The sequence below is a fragment of the Pseudopipra pipra genome, chromosome W, assembly GCF_036250125.1.
Source record: "Pseudopipra pipra isolate bDixPip1 chromosome W, bDixPip1.hap1, whole genome shotgun sequence".
Lineage (NCBI taxonomy): Eukaryota > Metazoa > Chordata > Aves > Passeriformes > Pipridae > Pseudopipra > Pseudopipra pipra.
Genome location: NC_087580.1, coordinates 25,165,361 through 25,182,363, shown reverse-complemented (window position 1 = coordinate 25,182,363; position 17,003 = coordinate 25,165,361). Strand labels below are relative to the sequence as shown.

Sequence of the window (17,003 nt, the reverse complement as noted above, 5' to 3'; positions counted from 1 at the left end):
GTGCACTTCTTATTACTTTCATAATTCAAAGGAAATTTATGGCATAGCCACCAACAGCAATCTGCAAATCCTGCATAACTCTCCATGCAAAAGACGAATACAGCAAGAAAATACAGGATATTATCTTGGAAATCTTCAACCCTTCTCATAGAGCAATGATACTCTGTCATAAAGGCAATAGAACTACTTCTGCAGGGGGCAAGACTACCCCCTTCGTCTGATCATTCCGTCTGCAAATTTTCTACCCGCACCCTGCCCCCAGGGGAAACAGCCAAATTTCATGTAAAAGATGCGAAATGGTGAACTATAGGAGATTCCTAACAACCTTCTGCAACATGCAAAAAGCTAAACATGTACATTACCTCATTTTTAATCTTGCTTCAAGGGATTCTTTCATCAGTCTCCCTTTCTGTTTTTGAAGAAAACGTTTGAGAATGTCATGAGCACGCTCAACAACACTTTAGCTTGTGGGAGAAATGAGGGTTGCCTGTAACATGTGTAACACCTATTGCTGTAAAAACGCTGCAATCTTATTTGATTTATAAGTTGGGGTAATGTCAATTTTAAGTTGTCTTTCCCTTTTTCCATCTTGCCCCCCCCCCCCCCCCGTTCCCTGTTTCTCTTGAACACTGCTCCCCCACCCCCCGCAGCCGGAGGATGAAGGAGGGGAGGAGAGGACGGGTTCACTCAGAGAAAATCAACAGAAGGAACTAGCAACCTAATCACGGAGTCTGCTTAAGAAAAGACAAAAACATAGGAGAGGGAGAAATAGCTGCAAATAGGCACGTTTCAGAGGGGGGGGTGGTTGGTGTAATGAGGAAAAAAGACAAACAGCTTCCCCCCTCCCCTGACTGCACCCCCCGAAGCCGTTGCTACTGTCATCAACTCGCCGCTCTAGGGAGAGAAGGGGTACCAGGGGAAAAAACACTCGCTGCGAAGAAAGGGAGGGGAACCTCCCCCGTCCCACCGCTTGGGACCGTGGCTGTCGGCAGTGCGGGGGATAAGGTCCCCCCCCACCGCTGCCCGGGGAGCTGCCGGCACACATGCGCGGGCACATCGCTCCGAGTCAGGGCTGCCACAGCCACAGCGATCCCGTCGGCCCCCGGCAGCACGCCGGCTGGGGCCGGGCACGGCACCGCAATCACGCACGGAGCCACTGCTGCCGCTGCCCGCCGCGCCGGCACCCAAGGCTGTGGGTGCTGCCGTCACAGCCGCACCGCGGCCGCCACTGCCCACTGGGCACAAATGGACTCGGTGGTGCTGGACCCAGGCTGGCGCCATTCTGCAGGCACTTGGAGCAGGCAGACCTGACATGGCAGCACAGCTCTGCAGCACTGCTCAGACAAGAAGCAGAAAGCTTCTTAAGGTGGAAATCAGTCACAGCGTTCATAAGGTCATCTCCCAGTCCATCAGCAGCACCTCCACACCGTAGCCGCCGTCCCCCATCATCTTGGACGTGTACTGCCGAATCGCTAGCACTGCGTTCATCTTGGTGGGGCTGCTTGGCTGCTCGCGGCTCCACTCTGTGACCTCTGGTCCCGCATCGGCTCCCTGCGGCTCCGCTCGACTCTTCTTTTGTATGATTTCTCTGTATGATGGCATCTAATAGCATCCCAATGTCTTCCCAGATAGATAGAAACATCAACCGCAGCAGGCAAAACAGAACTTTCCAGACGATAAACACATGCCTTTCGTTTGCACTTATGGTCTGCCCCCATAGTGACTAGAAAAAAGTTCTCAAGTGCTTCACCTGCCTTCCAAGCACCAGCTACACTTGCATTGAGGAGGCGCAGGAGGGGGACGCAGGGAGTGTGCAGGGATATTGGCAAAAGGCACTTAACTCACAGGCTTATGATCAGAAAGTTCTGTCTTGTCTTTACCAGTCTGTGCTTTAATGTCTTTTACTGTTTCATATAACAATCGCCAAGTTGTAAGGAAGGAAGCAGCAACTCTCTCTCTCTTAGAGGCAGCAGTAAAGAGCTTATCACTAATTTCTTTCCAAGTAGAGAGACTAAAAGCAGTAATAGTGTCCACTTCATATCCCTGGCCCTTGCACCAAAGTAGTATCTTTCGCAAAGCCAGTTGTTTAACTTCTTCCCCGTTTAAGCAGGATAGACTTCCACATAGATACAACACTAGATTCCTCTTTGCTTAAGAGTTGTCCCCATGTTCTCAGTGGCTCACCTCTCCAGGTGTCTTGGTTCTAGGCTAGCCTGGCAACTTCTCTGTTGCTCTCAATGCTTCACCTAGCTCCGTTCCTGCGGAAACCTCCCGCCGCCCGATCGGCTTCTCTGCCGTCCGATATCCACGCAGGTGCAGTACCGTGTCGGAGTCACCAGATGTCGCTGTTGGAACGGACCGCGACACAAAATATCCAGCAAGAAAGTTTATTGGAAAGAAAAGGAAGCAGCAGCAGCCCGGAGCTGCAGTTTACAGCTCTTTAAACACAGTTCTTTAGGCATATGTATATTACATAGATAGGTCAATTCAAATACACAAACTAGAATTTTCACAGCTGATAGGCAGACCCTTTCAGTCCTACTTTCTAACAGTCCCTCTGCACATCTGTTCTTGTTTTCTTCTCATGTTTATATTTTTCTCAGCCACTTTGTTCAAAATAAGTTGTTGTTCTCATGGGACAGTGTCCTTGTTCTCACGGGACAGCTTTCTCTTGATGTTTTTCTCCTCTCTCAGAGTGCATCAACATGTTGTCAGGACCAATGCCTCCATTTTCAATCAGCAGGATTCCCCACAGTTGAGCTCTTGATGAAGCTCTTCCCACACTCCCCACACTTGTAGGGCCTCTCCCGCTGTGGATGCGCTGGTGGGTGACGAGGTGGGAGTTCTGCTTGAAGCCTTTCCCGCAGTGGGGGCAGCGGAAGGGCCTCTCATCCGTGTGCGTCCGCTGGTGCACGAGGAGATCTGAGCTGGTCTGAAATCTCTTCCCACATTCCAAGCACTTGTAGGGTCGTTCCCCAGTATGGATAAGCTGGTGTCGGATCAGGCTGGAGCTCTCCCTGAAGCTCTTCCCACATTCCCCACATATGTAGGGCCGTTCCCCACTGTGGATGTGCTGGTGGGTGAGGAGCTTTGAGCTGTCCCTAAAGCTCTTCCCACATTCCCTACACGTGTAGGGCCGCACCCCAGTGTGGATCACCTGGTGTTTGCGGAGGGTGGATAAGTCACTGAAGCTCTTCCCACATTCCCCACACATGTAGGGCCGTTCCCCACTGTGGATGCGCTGGTGTCTGCGGAGGTTGGAGCTGTTCCTGAAACACTTCCCACATTCCCCACACAGGTAGGGCCGTTCCCCACTGTGGATGTGATGGTGCTTGAGGAGGTCGGAGCTCTTCCTGAAGCTCTTCCCACATTCCAAACACCTGAAGGGCTTCTGCCTGCTGGGAGGCTGCTCAGGGACCACCAGCTCAGAGCTCCCCCTCAAGCTCCGGCTGCCTTCCCGGCACAGGCTGGCTCTTTCCTCCTCAGAGCACCCTGGGATGGCTTTGGAGCCCCTCCTGAGGGGGGATCTCCGGCCCTTTTCCTCCCCGCTGCCTTCCTGCGCCGGGGAGCCCTTCAAAACGGCCTCTCCCACCAGGGTCTCACGGGGGGATTTGTCCTCCGGGCTCTCCGTCCTCAGCTCGGGGCCTGGGGCAGGAAGCAAGAAGGACAGGCAGGGAATTTGCCTCCAGCCCACAGGGAAGGCCAAGGACATCCCCCCAACTCCGGCCCCGGCAGGACGGCGGCGCCAGCGGGGTTGTCCTGCAGCCGGGGCCATGCTCGGCTGACAGAGCCAGCACAACACCCGCCCAAAGGGACACTGACTTCCTCCTCACCTGCCTGGGGGGCCCAAGGCATCTTCCTCTTCCTCGCAGCCTCCTCCTCCATCCGCCCAAGCTTTGGGAAGGACAAATCCTGATAGGGGGGAAAACAAGGGCTGAGCGTGTTGGCTTGGGGGTTCCTCCTGCCCAAGTCCATCTCTAGAACACATCGGGCATCCTGTGTCCATAAAAACCTCCAAAACACCAAGATTCAGCCCAGAAAAACCCAAACCACCCAGATTCAGGCAAAAAACCCTCTCAGAAATAGCAAGATGAAGCCCCCCCTCAAACTGCAAAAAGTTGAGATTCAGGAAAAAAATACTCCAAAATATGAAAATTCTGCCTAAAAAAACACTCCCAGGAGTTCCCCCATTGTGGTCTGCCCCCTCTGGGGTTCAGAGGGTCTCCCCTGTCTGGAATGCTGGGGGTCCCACTTTGTGATGCTGGGAGTGTTGGGGGTCCAAAGGGTCCCTTCTCCTCTGACTCTCGCCTTCCAAGTGCCGTGTTCCCAGACATTCCCCCTCTCTGGGTTCTGTACATTGCTGTCCCGAGGATACCAGGGGTCACCACTGTCCTACTGTGCTGCTCTGAACCAGCAGAGCAGTTGGAGAACAGATGGTGGTAAAGTGTGGTCAGTGCCAAGTGCTTTAGGGCTCTTTGGCCCAAAGAAATGTCTCTGCCCTGAGAATAGGGCTGGCAAGTGGGAAGCTGCTCCAGGGCTCTGCAAGAGGCCTCGTGCTCTGCTCGGCCCCAGCACTGGCTGGTCCCAACACCCCCGGCTGCCCCAGGCCCTGGGCAGCTCTGCTGCCACAGGCTGTGCCCTCACCGTGGCCCTGCAATGGCCCTGCCTGTCCCTCACCTGTGGCCCTGCCCGTGGCCCTGTCCCTTGGCTCTCTCTCTGCCAGCTCAGTGTGGGGCACACGGGCTGGGGGTCCCTCCCAAGCCCCCCGGGCAGCCGGCGTTGGCTGGGGGGATGTGAGGGCTGGGCCTGCTCAGCACAGCCCCGGCCTCATGCCCAGCGCCTCTTTCCTGACCCACACAAGAGCTTCCCAGCCCCCCCAGGGCTCCCCTGCTGCTGCCTCTGCTCCTGGCCCTGCCTTTGCTGCTCCCTTGGCTGGGGCAGCGGCTGCAGGGGGGGGATGGCAGCAGCTTCAGCTCCACGGCACTTCCTGGGGGGAGCTCAGCCCGGGGAGACGGGCAGGGACCTGATGGGGATGGACAGGGGCCCAGCAGGGACAGCCAGGGCCTGCAGGGGAAGGCACACGGACAACCTGGCCCCACACACTGACACCGCTGTCTCTGCTCCTCCTTGCAGGCTCCGTGGCCAGGCACAGTTTGTGTTCCTGGGTGCCCACCATCTCAGCACTTGGAGACCCTCAAATCAGCGCCTGCAGCTCTGCAGCAAAGCCCCAGCTCACCTGGCACACAGGGGATGGACACAGCACCTTCTCGGGGATGGGCATTCACAGCTTTGCCTCTCTTCCCCACCACGGGGCTCTCCTTCCTCAGCAGCACCTCTGCCTTGCACTTATTCTCAGCCTCACCTCAGGGACAGCTCTGGGCTCACCTCCGCGCCACTTCTCAGCCTCACCTCAGGGCCTGGGCTCAAGGACAGGAACCTGCAGGGAGGGGACATCAGGTGCAAGCTCAGGGCTGCCTGCTTGCACTGGCCTCTGGGCTTCTTTCTCCTTCTACAACCAGCCCAGAACTCAGCCTGCTTTTCTAACACCACACATTTACAGACTAACCTTGGAGATAGATATGGACAGACATCTCTATCACCCTGGGGATAGAGCCTCAAGCATGTGCTGCCATAGGAATGGGAATCAGAGAATCACAGAATCAGCCACATTGGAAAAGACCTCCGAGATCATCAAGTCCAACCCTGGATCCAACCCCGCCGTGCTTCCCAGACCATGGCACTGAGGCCACATCCACTCTCACCTTCAACACCTCCAGGGACGCTGACTCCACCCCCTCCCTGCCCAGCCCATTCCAAGGCCTGATTACTCTCTAGACAAAAAATTGCTTCCTAATATCCAACCTAAACTTCCCCTGGCACAGCTCAAGACCCAGCCCTCTTGTCCTACTGCTGCTTCCTGGCAGAACAGCCCCAGCCCCACCTGGCTACAACCTCCTGGCAGGGACTTGCAGAGAGTGATGATTCATCCTGGGGACCTGAGGGAGCCTCTGCAATCCCATCCATGGGGCACAATCTACTGTCCAGAGCTTGACTCACTGGGGAAGATTTGAAGGGATCTGGAGGGGGTTGGATGGGGATTTGGGGGGTTTTGGGTCCATTTGGGGGAGTTAAAACATGTTTGGGGGGCATTGGGGCATCAAAGAGATCTGGGGGGGGGGAGGTGATTAAAGGAAAAATGGAGGTTGGGGACACTTAGGGGGGTTAAAGGGGCCTGGGGGAGAGAGGAGGGGCTGCACCAAGAGCAGGTGAGTCCTGAGACACCTCCTGGTGTCCCCAAGACCCTCTTGGTGTCCTCAGCTTCCCCCTTGACACCTCAAGACCCCCCTGGTGTCTCTAATGTCCCCAAGGCCTCTCCATGGCTCCAATTCCCCCCTTGGCACCCCCAGTTCTTCTGTCCACAAACCCCTCCCCACTGTTCCCAAACCCCATCCCTGATGTCCCCAATTCTCCATCTCGCCCAAGGAGTTCCCCTGGACCCTCTGATCAAAAAAACGCCCCCCCCAACTCACAGCATGGCCAAGGGCATCTGGGGACACACTGGGGACAGCTGGGGGGCTTTGGGGGGCACTGGGTGATTACTGGAGGGTACTGGGACACATTGGGGGGAACCAGGGAGCACTGGGAGGGACTGGGGGGTTACTAAGGGACACTGGGAGGGACTGGGAGGGACTGGAGAGTTACTGGGGGATTACCAGGACACACAAGAGGGACACAGGCAGGTTACTGGGCCATACTGGGGGTTACTGGGTGCTCACTGGAGGATCACTGGGCCATACTGGGGGGCAGTGGGAGGTCACTAGGACACACTGGCTGGTCACTGAGAGGGTTACTGGGCCATAATGAGGGTCACTGGGAGGGCATTGGGATATACTGGGGGTACTGGGATTCCCTTACCTGGATGTGGTACATCTCCCCCCCTCGATTTTGGGGGGCATCTCTAGGACCCCTCCCCTTGGGGCTGGGGGACCCCCTGAACCCACTGCTGGGCTTTAGGGGACCCCCCAAAATCCCCTCAAAACCCTGAAATCCCCCCCTTGACCCATTGAAACCTCCTCAAGGTCCCCTCAAATCCCCCTCAGAGACCTCATCCCTCCCCAGCACCCCCTAAACCCTCTCAGTGACCCGCAAAACCCACCTGGGACCCCCCAAGCCCATTAAAGGCCCCCCCAGTCTCTCTCAAACACCCTCAAAATCGCCTGAGACACCTTAAACCCCCTAGAGACTCCAAAACTGCCTAAAAGGTCCCGCAAAGCCCTCCAGGACCCCCACACTTCCTCACAGACCCCTAAAGCCCACCTGGGACCCCCCAAATCTCCTCAGAAACCAAAACCCCCTCGGAGACTCCCAAACCCCTTCAGGGACCTTCAACCTGCTCCCTGAGTCCCCTCAGGACACCGAACCCCCTCAGGGACCCCTCACAACGTCTCCGGGAACCCCCGAACCCCCGCGCTAAACCCTCCCGAGCCCTCCAGCCTTTCCACCCACACCCGCGCTCCCCGCAGCCCCCGAGGGGATCCCCAGACCCCGCTCTCGCCACCCCCCCCCGCCAGCACGCGCAGCTCACCGAAGCACCCGCCGCCGCCGCCGCCGCCACCACGGATTTCCGGAAGCCAACATGGCGCTGGCTCTGCGCGCGCACCGCCTTTACTGACCCGCCCCGCAGCCAATCAGCGCGCGGCCAGGGCCCCTGCCCGCCTTCTGCCACACACCCGCTTTAGCGGTGCATTGTGGGAGTTGTAAGTCCTTGCGGCAAATGAGGGTAGGACTTTTTGGTTTTTTGTTTTTCTGTCTTTATTTCATCCTTTTTCCTTCTTTTCTTTTCTTTCTTTTTTCTTTTTTCTTTATTCCCCGCCTTATCTTGCATCCGCTTACATGCAAAGGGCCGCTATGATCCGCCGCAAGGACTACAACTCCCACAGTAAACTGCGCAAGGCGCAGGCGTAGCGGCGGGTGTGCGGGGGCGAGGCCGCGCGCTGATTGGGTGCGCTGGTCTTTTCTAAAAGCGGTGCGCGCGCAGAACGCCGCGTTGGCTTCCGGAATCGGTGATGGCGCCGGGGCCTTCAGTTCGCTGTAAGATCTGGCGGTGACTGTGGCGAGAGCGGGACTCTGGGGATCCCCTCCGGGGCTGCGGGGAGCGCGGCTTTGGGTGGAAAGGCTGGAGGGCTCGGGAGGGTTTAGCGCGGGGGTTCGGGGGTTTCCGAGGATGTTGTGAGGGGTCCCTGAGGGGGTTCGGTATCCTGAGGAGACTCAGGGGGGAAGCTGAAGGTCCCTGAAGAGGTTTTGCGGTCTCTGAGGGGTTTGGTTTCTGAGGAGATTTGGAGGGTCCTAGGTGGGCTTTGGGGGTCTGTGAGGAGGTTTGGGGGTCCTGGGGGTCTATGAGGAGATTTGGGGGTCCTGGGGGGATTTGCGGGACCTTTTAGTCAGTTTTGAGGTCTCAAGTCGTTTAAAGGGTCCCAGATGGTTTTGAGGGTCCCTGAGGGAGATTGAAGGGTCCCTGAATGAGCTTGTGGCAGTCCCAGGTGGGTTTTGTGGGTTACTGAGAGGGCTTAGGGGGTGCTGAGGAGGGATGAGCTCTTTGAGGGCATTTTAGGGATTCCTGAGTAGGTTTCAATGAGTCAAGGGGGGGATTTCAGGGTTTTGAGGGGATTTTGGGGAGTTCCCTAAAGCCCAGCAGTGGGTTCAGCGGGATCTCCCAGCCCCCAGGGGAGAGGTGCTAGGGAATCCCCCCAAAGTCTGGGGGGGAGATGTACCACATCCAGGTAAGGGGATCCCAGTGCCCCCAGTATATCCCAATGACCTCCCAGTGACTCTCAGTATGGCCCAGTAACCCACTCAGTAACCACCCTGTGTGTCCCAGTGACCTCCCACTGCCCCCCAGTATGGCCCAGTGATCCTCCAGTGAGCACCCAGTAACCCCCAGTATGGCCCAGTAACCTGCCAGTGTCCCCCCTGTGTGTCCTGGTAATCCCCCAGTAACTCCCCAGTTCTCTGCCAGTGCCCCCCAGTGTGCCCCAGTTCACCTCCAGTCCCTCACAGTCCCTCCCAGTGTCCCTCAGTAACCCCCCAGTCCCTCCCAGTGCCCCCTGGTTCCCCCCAGTGTGTCCCAGTATCCCCCAGTAATCACCCAGTGCCCCACAAAGCCCCCCAACTGTCTCCAACATGTCCCCAGATGCCCTTGGCCTTTCTGTGAACATGGGGGGGGGGGTTGTGGTCAGAGGGTTCAGGGGGGCTCCTGGGGTGAGATGGAGGGTTGGGAACATCAGGGATGGGGTTTGGGGACAGTGGAATTGGGGGTCCCAAGGGGGGAATTGTGGCCATGGAGAGGCCCTGGGGACATTGGAGACACCAGGGGGGTCTTGAGGTGTCAAGGAAAGAACTGGGGACACCAAGAAGGTCTTGGGGACACCAGGGGGGGTCCTCAGGGCTCAGATGTTCATGATGGAGCTCCTCCTCTTCCCCCTCAGGCCCTTTTAACCCTCTCCAAATGTCTCTTAGCCTCCATTTTCCTTTTAATCCCCTCCCCCAACAGATCCCTTTGATGCTCCAATGTCCCCAAAACCCTTTTTAACTCCCCCAAATACACCCAAAGACACCAAATCCCCATCCAACCCCCCCAGATCCCTTGAAATCTCTTCCAGCCCCTCTCTCAAATCCATTCCAACCCCTCCCCAAGAGGAATCACCTGGCATCCTGGGGCAGGAACACAGTGGGCTGTACTGGGGGCACTGGGCTGTACTGGGAGGGCACTGGGGGGGCCTCAGGTGTCCCAGAACAAGGTGGCCCAGCTCCAGGAGAGATCCAGGGAGCAGTGAGGAGGTACTGGTCTGTCCTGGTCTGTCCTGGTCTGTACCCCCAATCCCCAAAGCCCCTCCCCAGCTGCCTAAGGACTCTCCTGGACCCCAAAGCCCCCCAGGCCCCTGAGTTGGTCCTGCTGCCCCTTGAGCATCTGCAGCTCCTGCAGAACCAGGCATTTCTTTGCTCCCCACAGGGTCGTTCCCACACCCAGAATGGAATCTGGAGGCAGCAGGATGTGCACAGGGCTCCCATTTCCTACAGTGCAAAGGGGCTGCAGGGAATGATTCCCCTGCTCTTGCAAATCTGCCAAAACCTGCAGGGCACAGAAGGGGGAGCTTCAGGAATTTGCTGGCCTTGGGAGTGGAGCTCACAGGGTATTGGAGGAACATATCCCTCAAATACAATCTCTCTGCATACACAATATCTGTCTGGACAGGCAGATAAAGCAATAATCAGATACATTCTGTATCATATATATGGCACATATTCTATAGAGTCCATCCTTAGGTGTTGTATGATAGATCTATAAGATATTACAAATAATAAGCAGTAATAAGGCAAGTGTCCTCCTTAGGGACACACACTTCAGAAGGGACCTTGCACTTGACCTCCCCCCCTCTTCAGCTTCAAGCCACCCAGTGCCACAGAGGGGGACAGAGCTCCTGTGGAACATTCTATTCCAGTGACACAGAGCAAGGAATAAACCCAAACTCCTGCCTGGGTTTGTTCCCTGGGGGTCTCTGCAGCAGCAAGCACAGCCCCACACTGACTGCTCTGGGCTGTGCAGGCGTTTGTGCTTCTGCCTGTCTCACACACACACAAAAGTCTGGTGTAGTGCTGCCCTCAGGAAACACCCCCACCCTTGGTCCAGCTAAAACCGTGGAATTTGTCTTTGTTTCCCTTGGGTTCAGGGTCAGGCTGTGCCTGTGTCCAGCCCAGAGGCTCAGAAAAGCATTTCTCCCATCCCACTGCAATCTGCTGCTGCAGACAGGACCCAGGCACTGGTGGCACTGGGAGTGAACAGCAGAGTGTTTCCAGGGGCTCTCTGAAGGAACACAAGTGTCCAAAGAAACCAGCACAAGTGTCCACAAAAGTCCCAGTCCTTCATCCCTGAATGAGCTTGTTCAGCCCAGGAAAAACTGTCTAAGTTTTATTTCCATGGAAGGAGGTTTTTCCCATGTTAACACCGGTTTAGTTCCAAACCAATTTCTTCATTTCCTCCTCCCAATTTCCCTGAAGGACACTGACAGGGGCCATGGACACTGACAGGGATCACAGAGTTTGTCCCTTGGCCATACAGCTCCTGCTGTTTGGCAGCACAGAAGAGGTTAATTAGAGCCCAGGCTCCAGTCCCAGGGCGCCCCTTGAAGACGAGCTTGAAATCAAATGACTTTCCTGCTGGAGGGTAAAATTCAGTCGCCATCACCTTTTTTTGGGCTGAACCTTCATATTTTGGAGTATTTTTTAGCTGAATCTCAACTTTTTGCAGTTTGGGGGACGAGGATCTTCTTGCTATTTCTGAGACTTTTTTTTCCTGAATCTTGGTTGTTTGGGTTTTTCTGGGCTGAATCTTGGTGTTTTGGAGGTTTTTATGGTCACAGGATGCCCGGTGAGTTCTAGAGATGGACTTGGGCAGGAGGAACCCCCAAGCCAACGCACTCAGCCCTTGTTTTCCCCCCATCAGGATTTGTCCTTCCCAAAGCTTGGGCGGATGGAGGAGGAGGCTGCGCGGAAGAGGAAGATGCCTTGGGCCCCCCAGGCAGGTGAGGAGGAAGTCAGTGTCCCTTTGGGCGGGTGTTGTGCTGGCTCTGTCAGCCGAGCATGGCCCCGGCTGCAGGACAACCCCGCTGGCGCCGCCGTCCTGCCGGGGCCGGAGTTGGGGGGATGTCCTTGGCCTTCCCTGTGGGCCGGAGGCAAATCCCCTGCCTGTCCTTCTTGCTTCCTGCCCCAGGCCCCGAGCTGAGGACGGAGAGCCCGGAGGACAAATCCCCCCGTGAGACCCTGGTGGGAGAGGCTGTTTTGAAGGGCTCCCCGGCGCAGGAAGGCAGCGGGGAGGAAAAGGGCCGGAGATCCCCCCGCAGGAGGGGCTCCAAAGCCATCCCAGGGTGCTCTGAGGAGGAAAGAGCCAGCCTGTGCCGGGAAGGTGGCAGGACCTTGAGCAGGAACTCCAAGGTCGTGGTCCCAAGGCAACATCCCACTAGAAAGAAGCCCTTCAGGTGCTTGGAATGTGGGAAGAGTTTCAGGAACAGCTTCCACCTGATCCGGCACCAGCAGATCCACACAGGGAAACGGCCCTACATGTGTAGGGAATGTGGGAAGAGCTTCAGAGACAGCTCTGATCTCCTCAGCCACCAGCGCACCCACAGTGGAGAACGGCCCTACACATGTGAGGAGTGTGGGAAGAGCTTCAGTGACAGCTCCAACCTCCGCACCCACCAGCACATCCACAGTGGGGAACAGCCCTACACGTGTGGGGAATGTGGGAAGAGCTTCAGACAGAGCTCCACCCTCCGCTCCCACCAGCGCATCCACACTGGAGAACGGCCCTACAAGTGCTTGGAATGTGGGAAGAGGTTTAGCACCAGCTCCAATCTCTACACGCATGAGCGGACGCACACGGATGAGAGGCCCTTCCGCTGCACTGACTGTGGGAAGGGCTTCAACCAGAACTCCACCCTCGTCAGGCACCGGCGCATCCACACCGGGGAAAGGCCCTACACTTGTAGGGAGTGTGGGAAGAGCTTTGCCCAGAGCTCTACTTTGACCTCACACCAACGGACCCACCGGTAAGGGAAGCCCTTACAGTGCCAATATATTCTGTGAGTGCAGGGCTTGAGGTGTGTGGGATTGTGTGGACACAGAGAAAGAACTAACATTCAGAAACATATCTGCTTCTCTGACTTAATTAATATATCCCACAGTTTGACACATTAATAATATCCATAGCAATTGTGATTTGACAATATATTGTGACCTGAATATGCACATGTGAGCATAAGGACATAGGAAATAGGTATTGTAGTTTCTGCAGTTCTTGTGTTATGGGTGAGGGTAGAGAGGATTTGAGATAAAAATTGTCTGAACATTTTGAGAGTGCAGAGACATCTGTCTGACCATCACTAGGTGTGCTTTGATTTTAAGGTAGAGCATGTTAAAGAGTGCAATAACTTAAAGCCAGCTGGAGTCTTGAATTTTTGCTTTTTCAGCAATAACAATAGCACTAATAATTACTAATATTTAATGAGCTAACATGCAATAAATGTATCTGCTCATTTTGACATAAATGTCAGTTTAATAATTTTAAATGAATCAGTGCACTTGTAACACGAAATCTTCCTCAACCTCTGATTAAAATGTAACGTTGACTAAAGGATTATAGAGGGGACTTAATTTTACTGGCTGTTTTAACAGTTGTCACAGCTGTTGGAAGAAGGAAAGGCAATTGAAACACTCCAAAAAAGGGGTGGGGGGCAGAACGAGAGTAGTTTAATAAATGTAAACATGGTCTCTGAATGCCAAACATAAAAAATTGAGCAGATTTGTAACTCCACAAACCTGCTGCACACTATGTACTTTTGCCTTTTGTGGCTCACTCTGTTTCATTCATTTGAACACTGAGCAGTTTCCCTACTTTCTCCATTTAAAAATGTGCAACAGCATTTAAATGTGGAACAAATTCAGCTGTTCATGTGCCTGGAGTTTCATCTTAGAATGCACCTGATAGAATACTCAGCTGACAGGAAATAAAGGTTGTGTAGAATGGCTGTAACATTTCAAAAGTGGACACAGGTGTCACATCCTGTGAATGCTGCAGTGCAGTGATGGTTGCTGTACATATTTTATGTTTTTCTAACCGTTCTCATGTTGTGATGTGGGAATGGTGTGTGGAGTTCCCCTGCGAGTCTGTCTGGGTTATGTCTGTGTAGGGATGAACAGGAGTGTGTGTGTAGATTCCCATGCCTGTGTGTTTGTGTGTGTGCAGGGGGATTCTGTGCTAAACTCGTTGAGCTACGAGGTGCACAAAGGACCCCCTTGCTTTCTAAATTCCTTCTCAGAGAGGAGCCTGGGGGTGGCTGGATTCAATCTCAGACTCAGATTTTGGTTTCAATTGAAGGAATTATAGAGGTGTGATTCAATCACTTTGTCCTGCAGGTTTTAGTGATGGCAAATCAGAAATATTTCTATAAAAACAATGATTTATTATGACAAATGAACAAAAAATTGATCAGAAAAGTGAACAGATGAAAGACCTTAAAAGAGAATTATTTACTTCAAATTATAAAAGCCAAAAACCTCTAGTAGTGTAGTGTAAGATAGGACAGTGCAGTCTACCAAAGTAACTCTATTAAAACAATTGGATCAAAGCCAGCAAAAAGAAACAATCCTGAAGCAGAGATTGAGGTAACTCACCCCACAATGACAGGGAGTAGTTCTCTCTCTTTCACTTAATCCCTGGGCAGTGACCATGAAGAGCTGTCCCTGCTTCATGGCAGAAGCTCCACACACTTCACGGAAGTCTGTGGAGGAATCTGCCACAGGACAGTTGGATGGGGCTTTTATAGTTATAAAGGGTTTGACTGCCAGACATATTTGCAGGCCAGGGAGCAGCTTATCTGTCAAATCCTGCTTCAGAAAGCAGGATGTGTGTTTGAAGTTTCATGAAGCATTTTGGGTTTAGCATAATTCAACATTAAAAACAGCACCTTGACACCAGCAGTAACTCATCACAGAGAGTGTGCATTGTTTGCATTCTCTGACTATTTTTAGGTATTATCAAAGCAGAGCATCTTGCCAGAAACAGCCCCTTGATTCCATGAGGTTGCAAAAACTCTCAGGGTTCCTTTTGTTCCATGAGGACCTGCAGTGTCACAAAACCTCCTGGATTCCAGGATGTTCAAAAACATCCCAGGGTTCCCTTGGCTCCAAGAGGCTCCCCAGTGTCCCACCAGCCCCTGGATTCCAGGAGGCCCTGCAGTGTCCCAATGGCCACTCGGTTCCAGGAGCCACAGCGGCTGCCGCCGGCGTCTGTGCCCGGAGCCGCCGCTCCCACGGGGCTGCCGCACTCACCGCCGGGGTTGCCGCTCGCGCAGCCGCCGCTCTGCCCCGGCTGCACCGGGACCCGGCACCGCCTCGGGCCTGCGCTGCCGCCTCAGCGGCCACAGAGACACAGGGATGGGGGACCTTTGCTCTGACACTGAGGGGGCCTGGCTTTGTTCTGCTGGGGTCTGGGCTTTAGGAAAATTGCTGTTCATTGTCATGCTCCACTGGAACAGCTCCTGAATTCCAAAGGTTTCCTAATGCAGGGGGAGGGGTTTCTATGGCATCGGAGGTGCTGCCCCTTGAAACACATTGTCAATAAACCATCCAACTGATTTGGATGGGTGTAAGAGCTCAGGAACACAGGATAAGGAGTCATCCCTTGAAAACCTTGGAATATTCCCTACCTGAATCCTAACCCAAAGAGAATAGTTTGGATCCAATTCCCAAATAGTTTGGAAACTCCTGTCATTCCTGACACCAGGATGGAAATTCAGCAGATAACTAAAGCCAGTCCCCTTGGGAGCCCACAACCAGCAGTGCTGAGGGAGGCCCTGGCAGCTCCCCAGCACCTCCCTCTCAGTGGGACACCTCTGGCAGCCTCTCCCAGCTCGGGAACCCTCCAGTTTCCAACACTCCAAAGAGCGGCGCTGATGCCCAGGACAATTCTGATCCCCCTCAACAAACACTCCACCAGCTGTGACCCTGGTCTGTTGGGAAACACAAAGGGATTTGGGGGAGTGTTTCTCTGACAACCAGGAGAATTTGGGAGAGGGACCTTTCCACACCCAGCTCTTGATGTGTCCACACATCTCTGCCTGGGTGTGGGTGTGAATTGACTGTGGTGGGAATGTTGTTGTTGTGAATCTATAATTCAGTCACTGTTAAAATTGTGGCAAATGCTATTGGATCACTTGATAACTGTTCAATTGCTCAATGATTCAGTGCTACTAATCTCTTATGCCCCTTATCTTTGGATCCAAATCCTTTCAGCCCTGACCCTCTTGTATCCCAAGGCTCTGTGTAAATCATTCCTTTTCATCAAAAAATATATATTTTTTGTGATGTCCACTTTAAAATCTTCCTCCTTAGCTAAATTACAAAACAACTCCAATTAGCTCTAGAAGTCTTGAAGAATTGAAGACAATTAAAGGAAGGGAAATAATTTGTTTTTCAGTGTTTTAATGGGTCCCACAGTGTGTTTGGAGTTGCATCAGCTGTCAGTCCAAGATGGGCCATGTCAGAACTGGTGAGGTTGGGGGGTGAGGAGCAAGGTTGATTATACAGGGTCAGTGTGGATCTCCTGAGGAGACACTCAGCATCAAGATCACTTGGAGAACACCTCTATCACCTCTGAACTACAAAATTATCCATAATTGAATTAGTACAAAAAAAGTACAAATTTTGAAGACTTTTTTGAAATTGCCTTGAAGACAATTAAAGGAAGACAAAGAGATCCTGAGGGATTTCTGCATTTTAATGAGCCCCACGGTGTGTTTGCAGCCCAGCCCATGATCCTGAGGTACTGAGAGAAGATGGAAGCAGCTGCTGAAGAAGTCAGAAGCCAAACTCCAAGTGCCTTGAAGCATTGCTGGGCCCCACTGAGGGCAGGCACTGCCAAAGCCTCCCCAGGGACTCCTTGGAGCAGCTCCTTGGAGGCCAGGAGTGCAGGCAGACAAAGGCTCTGGGCAGGCCCCTGCAATGCTGAGCAAAGCCTGCCTTGGTTTTGTGGAGCACAAAGGCCAAGGCCTGAGCCCCAGGCCCTGGCCCAGCAGATCCTGTCCCTCCCGGCTGGCTCAGGGCTGTTTGGGGGGCACTGGGATGGGAGGGGGAGGAACAACCAAGGCCCAAAACTGGGCAACCCCTGCCAGGCTCCTGAGGGAGGGGCGAGGCAGAAACCAAGTGCAGAGCCTGCCAGGCAAGTTGCTTGTGGTGGCCTGAGTGGCAGAGGCAGCTGCCAGAGGCAAGGGGACAAAGGCCTGGGTGCCTTTGGGCCTTGCAGCCCTGCCAGAGCCCTTGGCCATCTCTCCTGCAGGCTGTCCTGCCCTGGCCCTGCTGCTGCTCTGGCCTTGCAGGCTGCACACACCCCTCCTGCTTTCCCAACCCCTCCCAGCAGCATTTCTAGACCCTCCCTGATGTCTCTGCACCAG

General features: G+C 54.2%; 1 protein-coding gene, 1 long non-coding RNA gene and 1 pseudogene across 2 annotated transcripts in view; 1 reads left to right on the top strand and 2 right to left on the bottom strand.

Annotated features, from left to right (window-relative positions):
* Positions 1 to 12,936, top strand: part of LOC135405253 (zinc finger protein 850-like) — a 259,075-nt pseudogene extending 246,139 nt beyond the window's left edge.
* The window catches only part of LOC135405723 (uncharacterized), a 267,008-nt gene that overhangs the window by 7,715 nt on the left and 242,290 nt on the right, over positions 1 to 17,003 (bottom strand). The gene's annotated exons all lie outside the window — the stretch shown is intronic.
* On the bottom strand, positions 2,534 to 6,152 carry LOC135405351 (zinc finger protein 239-like). Its single transcript, XM_064640036.1, has 3 exons — positions 5,237 to 6,152; positions 3,834 to 3,912; positions 2,534 to 3,645 (listed from the first exon to the last, which is right to left on the bottom strand). The coding sequence occupies exons 1-3, from the start codon at positions 5,279 to 5,281 to the stop codon at positions 2,654 to 2,656; spliced, it is 1,116 nt and encodes a 371-aa protein (XP_064496106.1). The 5' UTR covers positions 5,282 to 6,152; the 3' UTR covers positions 2,534 to 2,653.